Source organism: Benincasa hispida, chromosome 4 (genome assembly GCF_027475165.1).
Source record: "Benincasa hispida cultivar pf3 chromosome 4, pf3_genome.v1.1, whole genome shotgun sequence".
NCBI classification, from domain to species: Eukaryota; Viridiplantae; Streptophyta; class Magnoliopsida; order Cucurbitales; family Cucurbitaceae; genus Benincasa; species Benincasa hispida.
Genome location: NC_143481.1, coordinates 16,694,683 through 16,715,416, shown reverse-complemented (window position 1 = coordinate 16,715,416; position 20,734 = coordinate 16,694,683). Strand labels below are relative to the sequence as shown.

General features: G+C 37.9%; 2 protein-coding genes across 6 annotated transcripts; both read right to left on the bottom strand.

Annotated features, from left to right (window-relative positions):
* Window positions 1–4,930: 4,930 nt before the first annotated feature.
* LOC120075056 (sieve element occlusion protein) lies at window positions 4,931–8,041 on the bottom strand. The gene is made up of 7 exons (XM_039028211.2): window positions 7,773–8,041; window positions 7,529–7,639; window positions 6,986–7,434; window positions 6,791–6,900; window positions 6,551–6,693; window positions 5,927–6,412; window positions 4,931–5,839 (listed from the first exon to the last, which is right to left on the bottom strand). The coding sequence occupies exons 1-7, from the start codon at window positions 7,962–7,964 to the stop codon at window positions 5,219–5,221; spliced, it is 2,112 nt and encodes a 703-aa protein (XP_038884139.1). The 5' UTR covers window positions 7,965–8,041; the 3' UTR covers window positions 4,931–5,218.
* A 1,759-nt stretch (window positions 8,042–9,800) lies between these two features.
* On the bottom strand, window positions 9,801–14,744 carry LOC120076899 (coilin-like). 5 transcript variants are annotated; one of them, XM_039030853.2, is made up of 12 exons: window positions 14,381–14,744; window positions 14,062–14,126; window positions 13,811–13,975; window positions 12,973–13,135; window positions 12,320–12,394; window positions 11,915–12,068; window positions 11,779–11,825; window positions 11,501–11,692; window positions 11,282–11,353; window positions 11,065–11,202; window positions 10,292–10,526; window positions 9,801–10,193 (listed from the first exon to the last, which is right to left on the bottom strand). In XM_039030853.2, the coding sequence occupies exons 1-12, from the start codon at window positions 14,573–14,575 to the stop codon at window positions 10,066–10,068; spliced, it is 1,629 nt and encodes a 542-aa protein (XP_038886781.1). In that variant the 5' UTR covers window positions 14,576–14,744; the 3' UTR covers window positions 9,801–10,065. The 5 variants fall into 5 exon arrangements, with proteins under 5 accessions (XP_038886781.1, XP_038886780.1, XP_090168644.1 ...); XM_039030852.2 differs by having other exon boundaries at window positions 12,964–13,135; window positions 14,381–14,739; XM_090312518.1 differs by lacking the exon at window positions 14,381–14,744 and adding an exon at window positions 14,207–14,225 and having other exon boundaries at window positions 12,964–13,135.
* Between the last annotated feature and the right edge of the window lie 5,990 nt (window positions 14,745–20,734).

Genomic DNA, 20,734 nt, shown 5'->3' with positions numbered 1-20,734 from the left:
GATGCTTCAGCTGAATCAAGCTCGGACGCCTACCTTGGGAGTATCAACAAGATAAGACGATGTGACATTGCCCATAACGCGACAAAAGCATCAGTGAGCCATAACACAATCATGATAGCTATCGGCATTTAAACTCTATAAATAGCCTTTGGACCTTCATTTCAAGACATCCGAATTTCTGCCTCAAGGTAGGGGTTTGTGATCACAGATGAGAGCTTGAACGAGATTTTTAGTGAGAATTCTTCATCTCCACAAACCAGACCGAGTGATGACTGGAGCTTTCACCAGAGATAGAGCTCGAGAGAGACATCTCCACCATTCATCCATGGCACTACTGGCATCCTTGACGCAGAGTCCTTCATTTCTCTTCTAATCTCTGTATTGTATTACATTTTAGCTTAAGATATTAAGACATTTTGTGATCAATGCAAATCTTGACTCCTTCATTGCCGTCTTTTTCATCATCTTCATCTCTATCATAGTTTATCTACAACGTTTATTTATCAAAGGTAATCGCATGCTTAATCGTGTAGCCTAGAGAAAGGACGCATGAAGCAACCCACCGAGATGTGTGCGTTGTGCGAGTATAGTGAGTTAATTCTCTTTGCTTGGTGAAAGGCTGTAGCAATGCTTGTCTATGAGATGTTGCATTTCTTGTCTATAAGTTAAATAGCCGCGTCTAACTGTCTGAGAAGGTAAGAGATGGAACGCACTAAAGCAAAGTACGCATTGTTCCTAGAGATAGGCACAATCTTATGCTCGACGCAACCATGCACTATAGAGATATAGTCATGCGCTAACCACTGAGAGGTGTGTGATGCGTTAATGCAATGAGCTGGGATTACTCAGGCGATTTAAGATAATAAACATTACTATGCGTTAATGGTTATTGTGTCTCTACCTATTCTCATCGCAAGTCTCTATTGCTTAATCTGTTTAGTTAGGAGTAGAAGTAGTGTGTAAATCCATTAAACTTCTTTTTATTTTTTATTTATCACCTCAAATGCATTGCTTCACAAGAATTATTGAGTGACACGCCCCTGTGTTCGACCTCGGATTACTTAAGAAACTTGCGTTTGCGTTATACTTGGTGCGAGCGTAAGAAAACTTGTGATAAGAATGCATGGTCATTGCATACTAGATTAACGCATCTTCATTCCGATGCATGACCTCAAACGCATGGGTGCAAATGCATAAGCCATATCTAATGCACGATTTCATGTACAACCCCATCCGTCCTTAATAATAATAAACAATTATCCTAACCAACATTCGGTCAACTCTTGGAAGAATGATTTGGATAATGGCCGAAATGCATTTTCTCACACCTCGTTGTTCGTATTCTTATTGACAATCTAGTTCATCATTTCCGTAAATACAGCAACCTCATGCTCCAAGGAGTACTGGATCATCGTTTTAAATCGTATCATAGGTACCCGGAGAGGGTACTTAATATCCAGACAGTTCAAAGGAAGTTGAACCTCAATTTCTTTCTGTTTTGTTATTTTTTTCTTTGGTTTGACCGGAGGTGTGTATTTATTAACAACCTTTCTCTTATGAGTTGTTTTTTAACTCTCAACCAAAACCTATAGAAATATAACAAAATGGTGAACATGTCAAATAACAAATAGGAAGAAAGAAAATTTTGAATCACATAATGATCATACCTGTGAATCAAGATGTATGGTGTAAGAATGTTTCTCAGAAGGTGGAACCTCGTACTCCTCAGGTTGTACAGATGAATCGAGATGTATAGTGTCAGGCTGTATAGGAGATGAAGGTGACCTAAGTAGAGGTGGGGTAGGCGACTTAGGTAGAGGTGGGGTAGGTGATCTAAGTGGAGGAAGGGTAGATGACCTAGGTAAAGGCTGAATAAGTGACCTAGGTACAGATTGGGTGGGTGACTGAGATAGAGTTGGGATGGGTGACATGATGGCATCGTGACCTATCTATAGAATGGGGGACCTCGTCGCCTCAAACATTGTGGAACCCTTCATAGAATGTAATAGAGACTAAATGGTTAACAATTGTGCTTTGATGTCTCTTGTGTTTGTTTCTAGCTTCGATACACGACCATCCAAGCTTGATATTGAGCTGTCGATACTCTGCAGGTACGAATATACAAGAGGATCAACACTGGCTCCTTCCCTTCAGCCCGAAACCTCAGGCTCAAAACGATCCTCCTTGGAGACAAAACGCTACTCCTTAGGCTCAGGACGTACGTCAGCCACCAGCACATCATGAAACATATTCCCGTTGGGGGTGTAAGCAAACTGGTGGACATTCACATCCTCATTAGATTCATCATCCATCATTCCACCTTCTAAATTGTCTTGTTCATCACCTTCTCCACCTTCAGAACTATCGCTAGAACTACTGCCACTCTCTGAACTACTAGAGCTCCCTAAACTCTCAGTATCGGAATGTACTTTTCTTACGGCCTGTCTATCAATTGGGACGTTTCGAAACTCCTTCTCAACATTGGACATGACAAGACCCTCTTTAACTTTGGTTTGCATTAAGGATCCAACCCAGTAAGATGGTTAGTATACATTTAACAACCGAATAAACATACTGTGGCTAGATTACACTTACATTTTGAGACTAAAAAATGTCTCTCTCGAGTACTTTGAATGACACCGAGTGGAAGCATGACCATCGTAATATATAAGGCACAAATACCTTGCTCTTTCGAGTGGCAATGTTCCCTGCTATCGACGATAGGATCTTGTATGTCCACACCTAAATATGAAACAACTTGTATTTATAACTATATTAATGTTAAAGCAAAGATAAAGGTAAGTTAAAGAACATCTACCTAAAATGCTTGGTGAAATCCACGAAGCGAGTACTTCACAACATAATTTTTATTTCCTCTCACCTTCTACTTGTATAAACCACCTTATCATTCAGTGCAGTCTTGAGGGTGTAGAGTGTCCTCTGCCAAATAATTGTACCTCAATCAAGACTGTTGTAGTAATCTGTCTTTTACATCTTCAAATGGAGTACAATCGACAACACTCTTTTGTTTGTTCTTACCCATCGTTACAACCTCTATGTAATATACTAGGGTGATTTTAACAGCATCATTGCCGTTTTCAAATACCAAATTCTTGTATTCTTCTTCCAGTAAATTTAGGTGGAATGCATCTGAGGTCGACCGATTATCAAAGTACCTCATCGCAAGTTGTTGTGAGAACTTCTCACTCCGTACAACTTGCTTAGAGGACTGCCACAAACCAATGATCAATAAAAAATTGTTCTTTGAAAATGTGACGACCTTTCCTCTGACAAATAAACGAATCGTGTTCGCTCCTTGCTTCTTCACTTCCCTCAATAACATATGGTGGATAAGTGGGCTATTGAATACAAATTCAATGTCTATAAATCGCCCAAAAACTGTTCTCTTGAACATCTCTAATTACCTTCTGGTAAGCTTCTCCTTCACAACCTTGTTGGCATTCGCAACGTGGGCCAGACTCGTTACTTGCTCGAGAAACCTATTAGTTTCACGTATTTTCAAAGCTCATCTTAAATTACTCCTGCATTGTATGAACACTGAATTTACAATTAACAGGTTCGTACTAAAAAATCACTAACAATACATACTGTTAAAGTCTCGCTCTCGCCAATCTCTCTTATCTCCCTCTCGCTAATCTCACTTATCTTGCTCTTTTCAATCTCGTTTATCTCGCTCTCGCCCTATATCACTCTCGCAAAACTCGTTTTCTACCTTGTCTGGCTCTAACTATACCTTCGTCGTCCTCAACCAATTCAGAAGACAACGAAAACACATCAAAACCCAAAATAAAAAAACAAACGCGACCGATTAAACCCTGAAACCTACCTAAACAAACGAAACCAACCTAAACGGACAAAACCAAGAACTTTGCAAACTAAACCAACCTAAACAGACGCAACACTACATGCAAGACAAAAATTAAATTCACTTACTCAAGAACTTCGATTACAACAGTAGATGGATGATGGTTTTGTAGAGCGAGATTGAACGACACTTACACGAGAATTTTGAGCGACTGGGACGATCGATGCGTTTGAGCACACGAGTATCATATAGGCTGGAGAGGCATTTTTGTAATCTCATACTGTGATGACGTCAACAGAAGGTCAATTGATATTTTTTTTTTTATAAAATTGGATCATTTGGCATTATGGGCTGAAATATTAGGTCATCGGCCCAAATTTCCCTGAGCATATTTTGACGTATGATTTGAAATTTAACACTAGTTGTGGAGAAAAACAAATTATAATTCCAAGGGGTTGTCCCTAGTTGGAAAGTGCAGAGTTATTTGTATGGGATATGATGTCTTGACGGTGGTCATTGAAGATGATTTTTGTCAAAATTTGTAGTCGAAGGTGATTGTCAGAATCTACAAAGGTGGTTGTCGAAGTTAGTCATCAGAGTTTATTGTTGGAGTCCAAAATTGGTCGTCAGAGTTGGATCACTTGAGTAGTCATTAGAGGTGGTTGTTAAGAGTCTGAAGTTGGTCACTGGAGTTGTCGTTGGAGGTAGTTGTCGAAACTTAGAATTGGTCGCCGGAGTTGTTGATAAAATATACCGATTCCATTCCACCAATATTTAAAGTCGATAGATCAAACTATGAATTGATATATTATACCAAGTCATGTTGGTGGGTCAAACACTCCGGAGCATTGCAACCGTGATAAGTCCTATCTATTATAAGTTATATCCGTATAAAGCATTATCCTCTCCTTTCATTTACCATTTCTTTTATTCAAATGTAAGCTTTTCAAAGAAGAAAAGGATTATACTGCAAAGAAAGGAGAAAAGAAAAGCTCATAAAAGCCGATCCTCAATGTAAAATTTGGTGAAGAAAAAGCCCAGAAAATACTAATTTGGTCGTTGACTAAATCAATAAATAATATTTTTAGTTTACGTACAACGCTCTCAGTAGGAAGTTGGTAATATTGAGTATGGAAATTTCTTATAAACATACATTACAAATAAAGGGTAAATGTCCAAAAATACATTGAAACTATATCATAAATTTCTGAAACTGAAATTACAAAACAAACTTCACTTCCATGCATCCATGGAATTAGATATATATTTTTTTTAATTTTATTTTGAAAACCACACTGCAAACAACAAACTCAAGCATACTATAAAGGGAAAGTTCCTGCATGGTGTCATAAGTTAGGAAACTTGTGTTCTTAAAAGGAGCTTTGAAAAACTTTAGTCGTTGCAACAGCGATACATGATGAACTTTTCCATGGCACTACCACATTCAGAACAAACCACCTTCTCTGGAATGGTGCCATTGGAAGAAGGAAGAATCAGACGGTTGCAATGCTCAGGAGTGTGGATATCTTGGAGGTCTTTGCTCATAGCCGGTATAAATCCTTCATCTTTGACATGGACCTTCCAACGCTCTTCATAACCGGAAACCACATTGGTTATGGTCTCAGCTTTGGCTCGAAGGATATCGGTTGAGCCTTTGCAGAACAGGGCCCATCCCTGGTCACCACTGTCGAAACTCAACATCGTCATCGTCTCTTGCATTACAGGGTCTTCTTCAATTGTGTTTCCCCTTTGTGTTTTTGAGTACCACATGCTCTCTAGCCTCACCCAGAAGAACCAAATCAGGGTAGGATCTACTAGTGTGTGGATAATTTTTTCTGCTAAGATTGCAGCTATGTTCTTCTTGATTTTCTCCCCTGGGTTGCTCTTCCCCACATAGAGTATCTCCAAAGCTATCTCAGCATCCTTGGCTACTTCTAATGCCTTTGTGCTGAAGCTTCTTATCCATCCTAAATCTTCCCCTCCAAGAATGCAAATGTATTTCCCTGTCTCCATCTGAAAATACACCACATTACAGAAAGAGAGTGAGAGTGAGGTAAGTGAGAACAATCAACATTGCAAAAGTGAGTTGAGGTTTATTACCCATTGGAAGATGAGGGGTTCCACTGAATCTACTAAGAGCTCAAGTCGCCAAGTTTCTTCCTTCCAAAGTGACTCCTCTCGGGCGCTTGTGAAAGGGTAGGCCAAGCTTCCCCAAATCCAGAGCATATGGACGGCGTTGGTATTGACCACTTTACCTTGAGGGTCCAAAACCACCAACAGAGGCTTTTTGATGAAGTTCCATACCTGTCTTACGTACTTAATGACGGCGGATTCGATTAATGAAGGATGTGCCACCGAGTACCATGGCATCAACCCTAACAACGCATCGAATTTCACCTGTTTCTCTTCTGTCCATGGGGAATCCACAATTGGCATCCACACCACCTCATAATCGCTTTCTGTTCTTGTTTTGTTCTGTCTCGATTCTCTGTAGATTTGGTCTAGCATTGAAAGCTCCACTACGGACAGGTCCAGGTCAGAGATGAGAAGCAACACGTTTTTCTTTCTCAGCACTTCGAGGGTAGCCTGCGATGTTTGATATAGGGTACTTCAAGAATTGTATTGAAACCGAAATAGAATATGTGAGGAAGTCTAGGAACTGTAGACATTCTCTCTCATTATATTTTGTGTAGAAGGTTTGTTAGAAAAGGGGAAAGTGCTGACCTTTTCCTTGATTAAACCATCGATTAGGGGTGGCTTATCATCCTTGGAGTAAATTAAAGCCCTCAGAATCTTGTTGTTGTCAATGTGGGGTATCTCGAAAAGGCGGACCAGGTTCATATATGCTTCGTGATGCATCTTCTCATCTGTGTATCAATCACAAACACAAACAAGGAAAAATAATATTAATTCAGTCTCAACTGCCTGCTTATATTGAAGTTTAGAGAGCAACGGAAGCCTCACTTATGTAACGATGACAAGCAAGAAGCAGTTGTTCGAGGTGCTTGCGGATGTTGTCAATCTTATGGGCCAAACTAGACAGCTCCCATGTCTCAGATGCTGATGCTAAATACCTGAAGAAATGTTGCAGAGAAGAAACTAAAAATGGTTAGCTAGTTAGCTAAGTTAGATTATCAAAGGTAGGAGACGGTGGCATACTCATGGCCAACTCCAATGAGGCCTGCATTCTGTGCAGCACAGGCAACAATGCTTCTGATTGTCCAATAAATAGCTGTTGGGATAAGAGTGGTTGCACTCTTCATTTCAGGCGTGTCTGGAGTAATGTAATGGGGAGGAAGCATCTTGAAGTCAACAATGCACTTGGCCACATCCACGAGTGCCTTGATGAGTTTGTCCAATGCTTCAAATTTTTGCTTCACAATGTCGACCCTCTCAAATATTTCTGGGAGTTTTTTGAGGAGGGAGATGTCTTTGGCAAGTAAGTCGGTCGAGGATTGTTGAACCAATAGCCAAAACTCTCCATAATTGATGGCAAATGCAGCCAAGGCCAGCACCACCTTAGCATCCCATGGCCAGCTTGATAACAAATTGAACACTTCCATAGTTACAGTATGGGGATCCCCAGCTCCTGAACACTTGTACTGTATCTGTGATCATTCAAAACAAGCAAAGAAAATGAATCTCTGAAAAGACATGGACTTTATGTATACCCAAAAGAAAGAAGAAACTCTAAACAACAACCTCATTGGAAACTTTATTAATAGTGAATGATACAAAATCCAACAGGTCCAGTAAGTCTGCTGGGCTTGGGGAATTGTCTTCGATTGCCTCCAGCTGAGCTCGAGTTGTTCCCTAGAGACAAAATCAATCAATAAGCCAAGTTGACACAAAAATTTTGAATTTCCTTTTAAACCAAAGAGATGGTATGGTTTGATTTGACGTGGTGAATATGTAAGAAAACACTCGTTAAAACATATGTATTTGCCTGGTGAGCATTGAGTTTAGCTCGAAGGAAAATTTGTTCAACGAGGCTGAGCAAAGGGGTGACAGGAAACTCAAGAGGCTCCTCGGAATGCGTGGCCAAAACTTGCTTTGTCAAGGCATTCTCGTCGCCTGCTGCGAATAGCTGACGGTCTGGCTTGATGAGGCTCAACTTACGTGGTATGGCAGTAGCCATGGTTTTAATTTTTCAATAGGGAAGATAAGAGTGGAGAGTGAGTAGACAGGAGGAAAGTTGGGTTATATTCTGATTTATGGTGATTTTGGTTTTGAGTTGAAGCCCTTATATACTATCATAAAAAGGGATTAAAGGTCAAAAGGTCTGATGAATTTCTACCTTGCTTCCAAGGGGGTTTAAATTACTATAAAAGTGAAAAGAGAGGTTTAAGATAAGGGATGTGTCTTTGGCTTATCAGGAAGTATGCTTTTTCTTTAAGAGTGGGAAAATGAAGTTTTTTATCCAATTCTGTTACAAAAGCAGCTGCCAACTGGGGATCTAGATTCAAGTTTTGCCTTGTGTCAGTATCTCTGGCGAACTTTTTGGAAGTACAAATTCAACATCATGGCCATAAGAGTCTGGAAGATCATTAGAAAGAAGAAAAAAGAAAAGAAAAGAAGGAAGGGGCATTTAAAATGGCTGGAGACAGACAGCTTTCCTTTGGATGTTAACTGAGACAAAGAGAATGTCACTTTATAAAGCCAAAGTCTGTAGCAAATGTGCAGCACATGCATATAGTTTACACTGTGATTAGTCTAATTACGGTTGCCATTTAAGAGCATAGTTTTTGTAAGTACAAAAAATTTATTTCTGCTGACAGGTTTGTCTTTGCTGAAAGACCAGTACTTGGGGATTTGGCACTCGAAAGTTAAAGTGTAAAAGTTAAAGTTTAGTGAATAAATCAGCTTAATAACCTATCAATTCTTTGAATCAACTAGGCTATATGGCTAGCTTGAAGAGAGAAGAAATGTGGTAGCTTCAAACTTTGATAGAAAGCCAAGCAATTAATTAACTGTTGATAGGTAGCTAGGAGGATAGAAAAGCCAAAGAGAGTGGCGGTGGCTACTATTCTGGATGAGAGCACAATGGATTTATTTCCACTTCCATGCTCCAATTTACATAGAGTTAATGGCTGGCTCGTAATTGTGTTCATCCAACTAGAAAAGTTAAAAATATCATTTTGGTCCTATAGTTTTTATTTTGATTAATTTTGGTCTCTATATTTTTAAAATATATTTATTTTCTATATTTTCAATGTTAGTTTATTTTAGTCAAAATATACATTTTGATCATTGAAACTACCATTTTGGTCCCTTCATTTTCATTTGAGTAATATTTGAGTACATCTCAAAATGTACTTACTGGACAAATTTGATTAGATAATCTAGTGAGATACACAAAAGATTGGTGTAACCCAAGATACAACTTAAATATTTTTTTTTAATTTTTAATTCATTTATAAGGGATCAAAATAATCACTTTTTAAAAGTACAAGAACCGAGATGAATATCTTAAAAATACATGAACCATAACATTTTAAAAGTACATAAACCGAAATGAAATAAAGCCAAAAGTACAAGAACCAATGCAATATTTAAACCCTATGTAAGTATATTAATAAAGCCAACATTGACTGTATATATCTTTTTTTATATAATCAACCATGAACTAATAGCTGGGCAAATTTTAAGATTTGTTAAAGAACAAGGACCAACATGATATTTTAGTTTAAAAATATATATATATATATATATATATATATACATATATACACGTTCTTTTTCCTTTTTTTTTTTTTTTTTTGATACGATTCAATGGAAAGTTCAAGCCAGATTCGTACCAGTTTATGTTTGTGCAAAGTGTGTCTGGGGAAGAATACGAAGCAGCAGATTCTTGAAATTTCTTTGCTTAGTTAGTATATGTGACCAAAATTCCTGAAGTATTGTTTTTAACATTAAAGTTTCTCCAGCAGGCAAATAAAAAAAAAAAACATTCCTGTAGCTGAAATATTCTATCTTGAGATGGAAGCGAAGCAGCATTCCCCATTTTGTTTCCACCATGATAGAATAGAAAAATTCTCTACAACAAAACGAAATTATGTTGATCCCATGGCTTAACTGAGCTAAACACTGAAACAGAATGCCTAGTTTCCATAGGCTTCCTACCTTCTAAAGAGCACGTAGCAAAATTTTGTACAAAATTTCATATTTGAAAGGTAAACAACTTGCCCTTGAGGTGCTTGACTTTACATGATAGCAAATCTACCCCACTGGAGTATCTCTCATCGACCATCAGCTCCTTCCCAAGCTTTCTTCTCCCCTGTTCTCCATTGAACTTCATTGGACAAATTAGCTTTTTTTGCGCTGAAGGCCTGGAGAATTTCATCCCATGCATTTTCCTTTCCATTTCCTGAAATGACCAGAAACAACATACAGAATTGAGCAAACAAGATTGTTGTAAAACTAGATTTACTTAATCCTAACACATAACAGAAGTAGCGTCTATACCCCGTCCACTGGAATGGTTTTCCCACTTTTTCCAGCTTTGTTTTGGTGCCCCGTGGTGGTCGTGGTTCTCCGCCCATTTGTTCCAGCTTTGTTTTGGTGCAGTGGTATTGTTCTCCCACTTGTTCCAGCTTTGCTTTGTAGCAGATGCTTCACTGATACGACCGGTAGCTGCTTCAAAACCTACTGAGTTTTTTTTATCAACAATTCTGATGTCAACAAGTGAGGAGTAATCTGCCTGCATAAATTAAACCGCCACTTGTTAATCTCTTCCAAAAAGCAATTAGCAGCTCACAACTGCATAAATTAAACCGCCACTTGTTATAAACCTAGGAATTAAATGAGCATGATTTTCCATCTTGGCCATCTACAAAAAAAATGACGATCATGAAGCTGAGCCAAACCTCACAACAGAAAACAGGCAGCTCAAAGCTGGTCACTATAATTTAATTAGGTTTAAGAATGCTCTAAATTTGATTGTCCCTAAGTCATATGCTTCTTACATTATCTGATTATTAACTCCAATTCCAAGTGAACAAGATAAATAAATACTGTTAACTAGCTTTTAGCTTCATGGGTTACAAATGACCGAATCTGAAATCTATATCAAACACCAGAAAGATAAAAAAACCCAACTACCCAGGACCCTTTCTCAAAAAAGAAAAAACAAGGAACTAAAAGTACATTGGATAGCAAAGGACCACTAAACCCCCAACATTGGTCGATGCTTGTTTAAGACCATGGGTAAACAGAAAGATGATGGCTAATTTTGGCACCTTTAAAGAGCCATCTTCCGCATATGGATGTTTAACTGATTCCTCACTCATTGTCTTCTTATAAACAAATGGATATTCTGGCACAGGAACCAGCATAATCTTATTTGCTTCAGGTTTACACCATGATACCTTTCCAACCTAACAGGCATTGAGCAAGACATAATTATGTGCCTCATCTAAAATATTTATATCATAAGGAAAGCAACGGAATTATTACTCTGAAGGAGGAAAGTTCTGGAGTCCAGGATGATGATAATTCTATTAAACGATATGCAATTATATCACCTCTCTGCATATACAAGTTCATGGCTGAGATGATTCCAATTCCAAACAAGGGTCAATATAGACATACACATATGTTAGCAACAGAAGCTAATTCCAGAGTAGTAGGAGAGGACATGCAATATAGAAACATTCAAAAATTATCAAAACAAACCTTGGGCAAGCTAGCACAAGGTTTGAGTTTATTGAAGTCAATTGGGCAGTTCTTAGTTGCTGAACCTTTTCTGGCTTGCAGCTTAGAACTTTGTCCTTCATAGTTCTTGCAATCACTCATCCTAGATGAGGATTTCCTTTTACCCCGTTTTCGTACATTCTTAATTGTTATCCCATTCAACTGTATGGTGTCCTGAAACACTCAATTTGATTGTCAAAGAACTTGGTTTCACTTGCAAGGACTATAACAGGAAAGAGATCTAAGCACAGGGATAATACCATTGAAGCTTGAGCTGGATGGACAATCTGGTTTGCCTCTACTGGAACTAAAATTTAAATAAACATGTTCAGTACTTGCATCAAGCAGCATAGAGTTATAACATGCATTTTCAGATAATAAGAAACACAAACGGACCTTGACCAGGAGGCAGAAAACGAACATGTCCTGGTCTAATTACCACAGGTACAATTTCTTCATCATCACTACTGCCAGCTAGCTGTTCAGAGTCCTCAAAGTAATTCTCATCAGGTAACTTACCGTTCCTCTTCTCAACTCTTTGTTGCTGTACCTGCAGAATGATCAATGGATAATAATCACTAAAGGATGCAATTGAAGCACTCTCATCTTTAGATGGCTAAAAGTGTGTGCCATATGTTTGTCCAGTCTAGCAATAGTTAATCAATTTTACCCATGTATGTGCTTATAGATATAGGTCACATCGAATAGAATGTAGAGTTGACGTTGAAACAGGTGTCAACTCCACTAAGTGTATATGAAAGGTAAACCTTCTCAGGAGCAGGCACCCAGAGCACGGTGTACCTTTTCCTTCTGAGTTTTGACATGTTTCCTCATCATTTGCCTTTTATCCTTCGCCGGAGGAGAAAACTTTTGAAGCTGAAAAAGATGAAAAACTACGATGAGTTCATTATTATTATTATTATTATTATTTTAAGTATTTAGATTATTTTGATATAAAAAGTAAATTAATGTAGAAAGTTATAAATCCTAGAAACTAAAGAAGATTGAATCAATTCCTAGTTTCTGTAATAGTTTAAGAGACTAATTTCATGTAATCTTTTATTAACTAATATCTTAAGAAATCAATTTCTACATACTAAATCTCTAAAAGTTTAAATAAACATTGATTCTGGGGATGAGGACATTGTCAGAGACTCATATAATTGGGGTTGGAACAAGCAACACAATGAACTTTTTTCTTCATCCCTCTGTTGAAAATTTGGATCTTCCATCCACACGAGGGAATTGATCCTCACAAGATGCATTACCATCCAACTCATAGATGCAATGGTAGGAATCTGTCACATGCTCATAACATCTACATCAAAAACGTCCTTTTAACACTTAAAATAGAGTTTTGTTTTGTTTTGTTTTTTGAAAGAAAGGCCTTCCATCTTTCAATTGAACTACACTGAAAAGATATAGCATCCTCGAAAGACTATTACTTTACTAGCCTTTTGCTTGTTGGAGTCATTTGTATCAGTGTGACCAGTGGATGATTTGTGCTTCTTTACCAGACTCTTTTCAGAAAGAAAAACTTCCTGCTGAAATCTACCGTTATGCCCTGTACGAAACTGCAGACATTTGGAAGTTGGAGCAACTTTGTTTTTCTTTATCCTACAATTTGGACAGAATAATAAGAAACAGGAGTAAGCATAAGACAATTCTTACAAGGTACAGCCATGCAATATGAAATGAAACTTCTCCAAACTAAATGAAAAATGCCCTAAAACTAGTATGCGGATATTGGCCATATATCTAGTATAGAGACTAGACTACAAAGAGACGGCATCACCTGAAGACCATGGATGGGGAATAAAGTAAAATTCGACCTCATTCTAGCTCGTATTTGCTCATAGAAGTTGCATGGTCAAGGTGATGTTACCAGTGAACAACCAGAACCCAGTTTACAACAACACAAATCATCCAAACTTAAATATTTAAATGTGATACTTAACCCTTAAAAATAACAGCATGAACTACCAAGTACGTGACACATCCTAGTTCTCGTTTTACGAACTTCACAAACTTGTTTACAAAAGAAATCGAATCATATAGTGATTTAAAATCACTTTCAAATCCTACTAGAACCATAAATAGATTTTAAAAAATGGCATAATTCACAATGAAGAAGCTAACATAAACAAAAGCAACATATAAGCACCAAGGGCCCATTAGGTTTCAAGTCCCTTCAAGAACATGGTGTTTGAACTAGAAATGTTGCCCGCCTATAAAAAGCTAATGTTATACGATTCGTTAGCATTTGCATTGACAGAGAAAGGTGCTACATACTTTGAGCTGTGAAGTGTTTTCAGTGCCCTCCTCTTCCTACAAACTGTTTTCTTCTTCACAAGCTTTTCGTTGGCTAGAAGCTGAACATATACATCAGCAGGTTGCCCCTCCATCATGTGTGCCATTTGATCAACCACAGACACATTGTCCTCATTCTTCTTCACCCTGTTAGAAGAACAATGCGGCAAACTGGGACACTTGATCTTATAGAGACGAAGTATTCAAAGAGCAAATATCGCCCACAAACTGACCTAACAATATCTTTATCCTTCAAAATAGAAGTAGGCTCAAAAGGTGGTAGAACAAAACCATCCATCTGTAAGAGGGAAAAGAAAAGTTAAACATGCATATCATAATGAAATGCTTAAACAAAGATCAACCAAACAAAACCACTACATTTAGGAGAAGTTGAGTTCATCTGAAGGTCAACAAACCCAAGTTTCTTCCATGAATTCCAAGTCTTCCCCCTCCTCCCTTACATAACATGCATGTAAAAATGACACCCCCAGATTGGGAATTGCAAGTGGAATGAACACAGAAATATCCAGAAAGCGAGAGACACAAACTTACAGAAAGAATGAGGCCATCAGGACAAGCACCGCGAAGCAAGAAAAAGTCAAGAAGATAGGAAGAGAAGTCGGAAATGGAACGGAGGTGAGATTTCAGAAGAATCCAACTCCGTTTCAGTCCATTTTTCCTCTGCGACTTGCTCAGTAGGTGCCCCTCTTCGAAAACCAAACGTATTCTCAGAGTCCCCGAATTCATCTATCATCCGAAGAAACCGTCTGCAACTAAGATTGACTCGAATTTGCAACAAATGGAACACAAATTAGGCTTCAAATCCCTCGATCGCGGAGCTTTGGCGTCAAAAAATAGTTTTTTTTTTCTTTTTTAAAAAAAGGCTCGAAGAAATAAACTTCGGAATTCTTGAGGCACTCGAAATTTGACCAATCTTTTATAAATACTCGAATTTTGACATTGTGATTACGTCAGTCGCGTGTGAAATGTCCATTTAGTCTCCAAAATGCTCGTAGTCGTGCATGCATTACATATTCTCGCTCGTTCATCTCGTTTCGGCTCATTCAATCCATTCATTCCTCTCGTTCTTCATCAGATTGAAATTAAACATTTTAATTTTTAAATGGGTGAATGGAGATAAAACCTACTATATAGGATAAATGGGTTGATGTTCCCATCTCTAGCTGCAGCAATAGCATGTGAACACGAAATCTCCAAACACTAAAGTTATCTGCAACTACACTCAAGTGTGTTAAGGCTGACTTAACATGCACAAACTTTTCATTAAATTGATTTGAAAGATTTGTGGATTTTTCGAAGTATTTGGAAATTCATATAGCGGCTATTAATTACATGAAAATTGACGAAAAATTGATAAAGAACGAGATGCAGAAATGAGAGGAAAGAAGATGAAGCGAGAGGAATGAGGGAGTTGGACTGAAAATTGAGATTTAAAACATTCAATTTATGTTTGAAGATGAATGAGAGGAAAGCACGAGAAAAAGAATTAAAAAACAAGAGGAATGTGCGAGAATTCGACGGTTTCTTCCAATGGGCATTCCAATGAGAGGAATGAGTCCAAAACAAGATGAACGAGAGAGAATGTGCGATACGTGCGCGACTTCGAGCGTTTTGGGAACTAACTAGACATTTCACACACGGCTGACATCATCAGAAGACCAAAATTCGAGTATTTATGAAAGATGGGCCAAATTTTGAGTGGGCCTCAAAATTTGACCCATCCGTACGAAATTCCCAATAAACTTTAAAGGGTCATATTTGTCCATTTTTCAGAATATAGGGTTTAATTGCAGGTAATTATGATTATAGGAAAATCAACTGTTAAAGATCCCATTTAGTAATTATTTGGTTTTTTTTGTTTTTTTTAATTAAGGTTATTCCATTCACAATTCTTACCACAATTTACATATTATAATGCTTGAATTCTCAGCCAAATTCTAAAAACAAAACAACTTTTTGAAAGCTACTTTTCTAGTTTTCAAAATTTGGCTTGATTTTTTAAACCATTGGTGAAAAGTAGATAACAAAAGATTAAATTTGGAGGTGGTGGAAGTAGTCTCCATAGACTTAATTCTCAAAAACAAAAACAAAAACAAAAACAAAAAACAAAAAATAAAATGATTACCAAACAGGATCTAAATGAAGTAAATTAGGGTTTGATAAATTTCAACTTGAAGTTAAAAAAATAGGTTATTGATAAATAAATACAAAAACACCTTATTTTAGACCTAGTAACTAAAATATACTTATAAACAATTTTTTTATTTGTTTGTAATTTAAAATTTTAAATAATTGTTTAGAATGATATATTTTGTTTGTTATAGATTAATTTTTAAATGCTAATAGAAATAGCTTTATTTTTTAAAAAAATAATATTGTATATTTTTTTAAGAAAAATTTTTCATTCAACTCATGAAAATTAAAAAAATATATATAGATTTGATTAGGTGAGAAATAGATAGATATATAAAATAAATCTTATTTTTAAAGTATAAAATTGAAAACTAAAATAATGAGATACTGCTTTTAAAGTTAAGGGCAAAAGAGAGGGTAAGATTTATATATAATTAAACCGTTGATAAGTGTTCACTGAAAAGAAAAAAAGGCAAAACTCTCTTCTCCTTTTTCGTGCTCCAGTCGCAAGTCATCAGCCTCCATCTCAACCATTAACCTTCTTTGCCTGCCTCTTCAGCGCAACGCCAATCGGATTCAAAGCCCAACCACACATTAGCACCGCCCGGGCCTTCGTCTAGGTCCAGTCGCGAGTAGTCGGATCTCGCACCTCTAACTGCTCGTCGGGGGTCTGAGGCTCCAAGCGTTCATCAATCGTCAGGGTTGTTTCTGCCCTCGTCGCCAACTATTCAATCACCGATCTTAGTTTGCCTTGTTGTCCGTCATTGCTGCTGTGGGTTCACCGCCGCTACTCGCAAGAAGAGTGTTGTTGGGTTGAGTTTTGATTGGTTGTTGGTTTTTAGAAATGATTTTTTTATTACATTGGGCTTTGAATTAGTTTAGTTTTTTTACCTAATGTGTTTGACCTTAGATTCAAGCTTTGAAGAAATTTTAAGGTTGAAAACGTGTTGTCCGTGTAGGGATCGAATCCTGGGAGGAAGTGTGTGAACGTCTTGCATCTCGAAAATCGATTTTTGAATAAACAAAAACAGTGTTCTAAAACAGAACATATGAAGGATATGAAGGAAATCTTATTCAAGAGTACCTACGAGCGGAAGCGGATCTTTCCAATTTATTGTGACAGAATTTCCACATATACATTCAAACATACTAAAATGCATTCATAATGCTAAAATATTAACATGCTCGAACAGTAAATAGGAGATCGAGATATCATACTAATTGAAGACTTCTTCTTCACAGCAAATCTCGCTTTTGCTGAGACGGCAAGCTATTGCTCAGCAAAACCCAATTGTCTACCTCGAACAGTCTCCACACGAACAGAAAGAAATGGAGATGACACTACCACTCAGAGCCCTCAATATTCTTGGAGTGAGAATCCAAAGGGTGGGCTTTGTTCAGATTTGGTAAAGGGAAAGAGGAAGAGAGATCGTATACAACAATCAAGCAAGTGGAAGATAGGCTCGTCTAACGTATAGACAAAATGCTTGATCGTTTAGGTGAAGTATACGATCGTGTAGGAAAAAGGTAAGCGATCGTCTAAACGATCGTGTAGGAAAATGTAAGCGGTCGTCTAAACGATCATGTAGAAAAACTAAGTGATCGTCTATACGATCGTTTAGTAAATATCGGGCACTTAAACGATCATTTAGTAAATAGCATGTGGGGGTGTAATCGTTAAGCGATCGCTTAGCATTATTGTATAGGTAAGCGATCGTTCAGGAACTATCATATAGGCACATATTTTCTAAACACTAACACACTTCAACACAACGTCCATGCATCCCATGCTTAATACACTGTGAGCTATTTATGCGTCTCAAAGTGGTCTTTCAACTTACTCATCCATTATTAAAATAGAAGAGACGTCGGCCCATTATCCTTTTAACCGTCCAATTAATAGACAATGAATATGATCACATCATATTCATAACTTATGAATAAATATCATATATTAATCATAGTACTTTTCCTTCACTAGATATAAATCATATTTATATCCAATTTTCTCCAAATTAAGGTATCTCATACATAAAGTTAATTATATCATATATAATTAACTAGTTCAATTATATCATATATAATCGAACTCCCTCTTGTCAATTTGAACATTTCAAGCTGACCCAAAAGCTGACTCTCAACTTGTATCCAAACTACCAAGGGAACCTTATAGACCAATGGCTCGAAGCTCCAATGGTACGTGAATAGCTAACTAAACTCTTTAGTCACAATATCCACCATCCGTTAACTGCCAGACATTCCACTAAAGATCGATAGTTGAACTCTTCTTACCATAGATATATTTCTATGTTCATTGGATATAACCAATCATCAGTATGATGACCTTCATAAATGCTCGTAACTACAGCAGGCCAATTTACCATTTTGCCTCTGTAGTTACATCTTACTCCTTAAGTACCACCGATCCCTCTAATGAACAATACAACATAGTCCTACTATGTGTGAACACCTCTTGGGCCATGAGAAGGTATACGACACCACATCATTCAAGCCCCGGGATCATCCCTTAAGAGAGCAATCTATCTACTTACCCCTATTTTGGGGAAGGAGTGAACTCCATCTTGTGAAGCTGAGTTCCCAACTCCCAAATCAAATGAATCTCCAAAATGGTAGGTTTGAGTCGGCACTCTAGCCACTCACACCCATGCAAATCAAATCAAAGGACCGCCCTCAATGGCAAGAGTTCCTAACTCACTCAGGATTGAGGTCATGTTACCTATGGTCATCTTAGTAAAGTGAATTTTCAGTCATGAACGGAGTTATATGACAAGACATTAGCACTTCGAGGTCGGGTCTTATACAAACTCTTTGTATAGGACGCCCTTGCTCCCATGTCCACTACACGAATGATCAGGATCAGATCATCTGTGACAAGTCACAACATTTGTAACAATTCCACAAAGCGGGCCACGTCCGTAGTGTTACCAGGATAAGGTTTCTCTCTTATATCCATATACTACAGACTATTTTGGTTGTCACTTAAAACATGGTCCACTTGTGTGTCACTACATACATGCTTAAGTTACATAAAGACAACCAAGGATATTAAGTTTATTGGTTTGTGGTAAAGTAAAAACATCTAAATGTGAAAAGTCAAGAAGTGAAGTAAATATCATATATATTATACATCACACACGTTCTTACAAAGCGTTTACAAACTACAGGACACGAGACTTTAGGGCATAAATCCTAACAATCTCCCACTTGTCCTAAAGCGAAGTGGGGAGTACAAAAACAAGTACAAAACAATAAACTAGGGCATAAAAACCTAGTATAATAAAATCTCCTACTTGCGCTAGTCTAGCCGCGAACGGTCCTGTAGACCCATGCTCTGAAGGTGACCCTCAAACACTGTAGCCATGAGAGTCTTCGTAAATAGATCAGCAACGTTTGCTCTGAGGCGATCTTTATGAAGATCACGTTTCCTCGATGCACTATCTCGCAGATCAGATGATACTTACACTCTATGTGTTTACCGCGTCTGTGACTCCTGGGCTTCTTGGAGTACGCCACAACACCACTATTGTCATAATAGAGGGTGATAGGCCTAGACATATCTGGAACAACTTCCAGCTCTGTCAAGAACTTCCTGAGCCAGACGGCCTCTTTAGCATCTTCACAAGCTGCTACGTACTCGGCCTCCATCGTGGAGTCGGTGATGCACCCTTGCTTAATGCTCCGTCACACTACAGCTCCTCCGTTAAGAGTAAATACTGACCCTGAAGTGGACTTCCGAGAGTCCTTATCAGTCTAAAAGTCAGAATCCGTGTATTCAATAAGGATCAAATCCCTAGACCCATACACAAGCATGTAGTCCCTCGTTCTTCGAAGATACTTGAGGATATTCTTAACTGCGGTCTAGTGACCTGGCCTAGGTTAGACTGATACCTATTGACTATTCCCATAGCATAGCAAATGTTTGGCCTAGTGCAGAGCATCACATACATTAAACTGCCAACGACAGATGCATATGGGACCGTCACATGTCCTCAACCTCTTGAGACGTCTTAGGACACATGTCCTTAGACAAAGTGACTCCATGCCTGAATGGTAGTAGGCCCCTTTTGGAGTTCTACATCGAGTACTTGAGCAAGATTTTGTCAATATACAATGCCTGAGACAACGCTAGAACTTTGTTCTTACTATCCCGAAAAATCTGTATACCTAGAACAAAGTGAGCCTCTCCCAAATCTTTAATTTGGAATTGGGTCACTAGCCAGTTCTTAACTACAGTCAATAGACCTACATCATTCCCAATGAGTAGTATATTGTCTACATACAACACTAAAAAAGCTACTAAACTGTTGACTATGTACTTATAAACACAAGGTTCATCAACAATTTGGTCGATTTGATCGCAGCATCAAACCGAATATTCCAAGAACGAGACGCCTACTTTAGCCCATGAATGGATCGATTCAGTTTGCAAACTTTTTGCTCTTGACCTTGGGCAATGAATTCTTTGGGTTACACCATGTAAATGGTCTTCTCAAGATTTCCATTCAGAAAAGCCGTCTTGATGTCCATTTGCCAGATCTCATAATTATAATAAGCGGCAATGGATAGGAGGATGCAGATCAATTTTAACATGGCAATAGGTGAGAAAGTCTCCTCATAGTCGACTCCCTCCACCTGGGTATAATCCTTTGCCATAAGTTGAGCCTTGAAGGTTTGCACCTTCCCATCAGTATCCCGTTTGCGCTTGTAGATCCATTTACAACCTATAGGTCT

Coding starts and splice junctions, on each gene's coding strand:
- LOC120076899 (XM_039030852.2), bottom strand. CDS start 14,575: ATGAATTCGGGGACTCTGAGAATACGTTTGGTTTTCGAAGAGGGGCAC. Junction 11,693..11,778: donor ATCCAGCTCAAGCTTCAATG/GTATTATCCCTG, acceptor TGAGTGTTTCAG/GACACCATACAGTTGAATGG. Junction 11,203..11,281: donor CAGAACTTTCCTCCTTCAGA/GTAATAATTCCG, acceptor AATGCCTGTTAG/GTTGGAAAGGTATCATGGTG.
- LOC120075056 (XM_039028211.2), bottom strand. CDS start 7,964: ATGGCTACTGCCATACCACGTAAGTTGAGCCTCATCAAGCCAGACCGT. Junction 7,640..7,772: donor CTAAACTCAATGCTCACCAG/GCAAATACATAT, acceptor TTTTGTCTCTAG/GGAACAACTCGAGCTCAGCT. Junction 6,694..6,790: donor TGCTTGTCATCGTTACATAA/GTGAGGCTTCCG, acceptor ATTGATACACAG/ATGAGAAGATGCATCACGAA.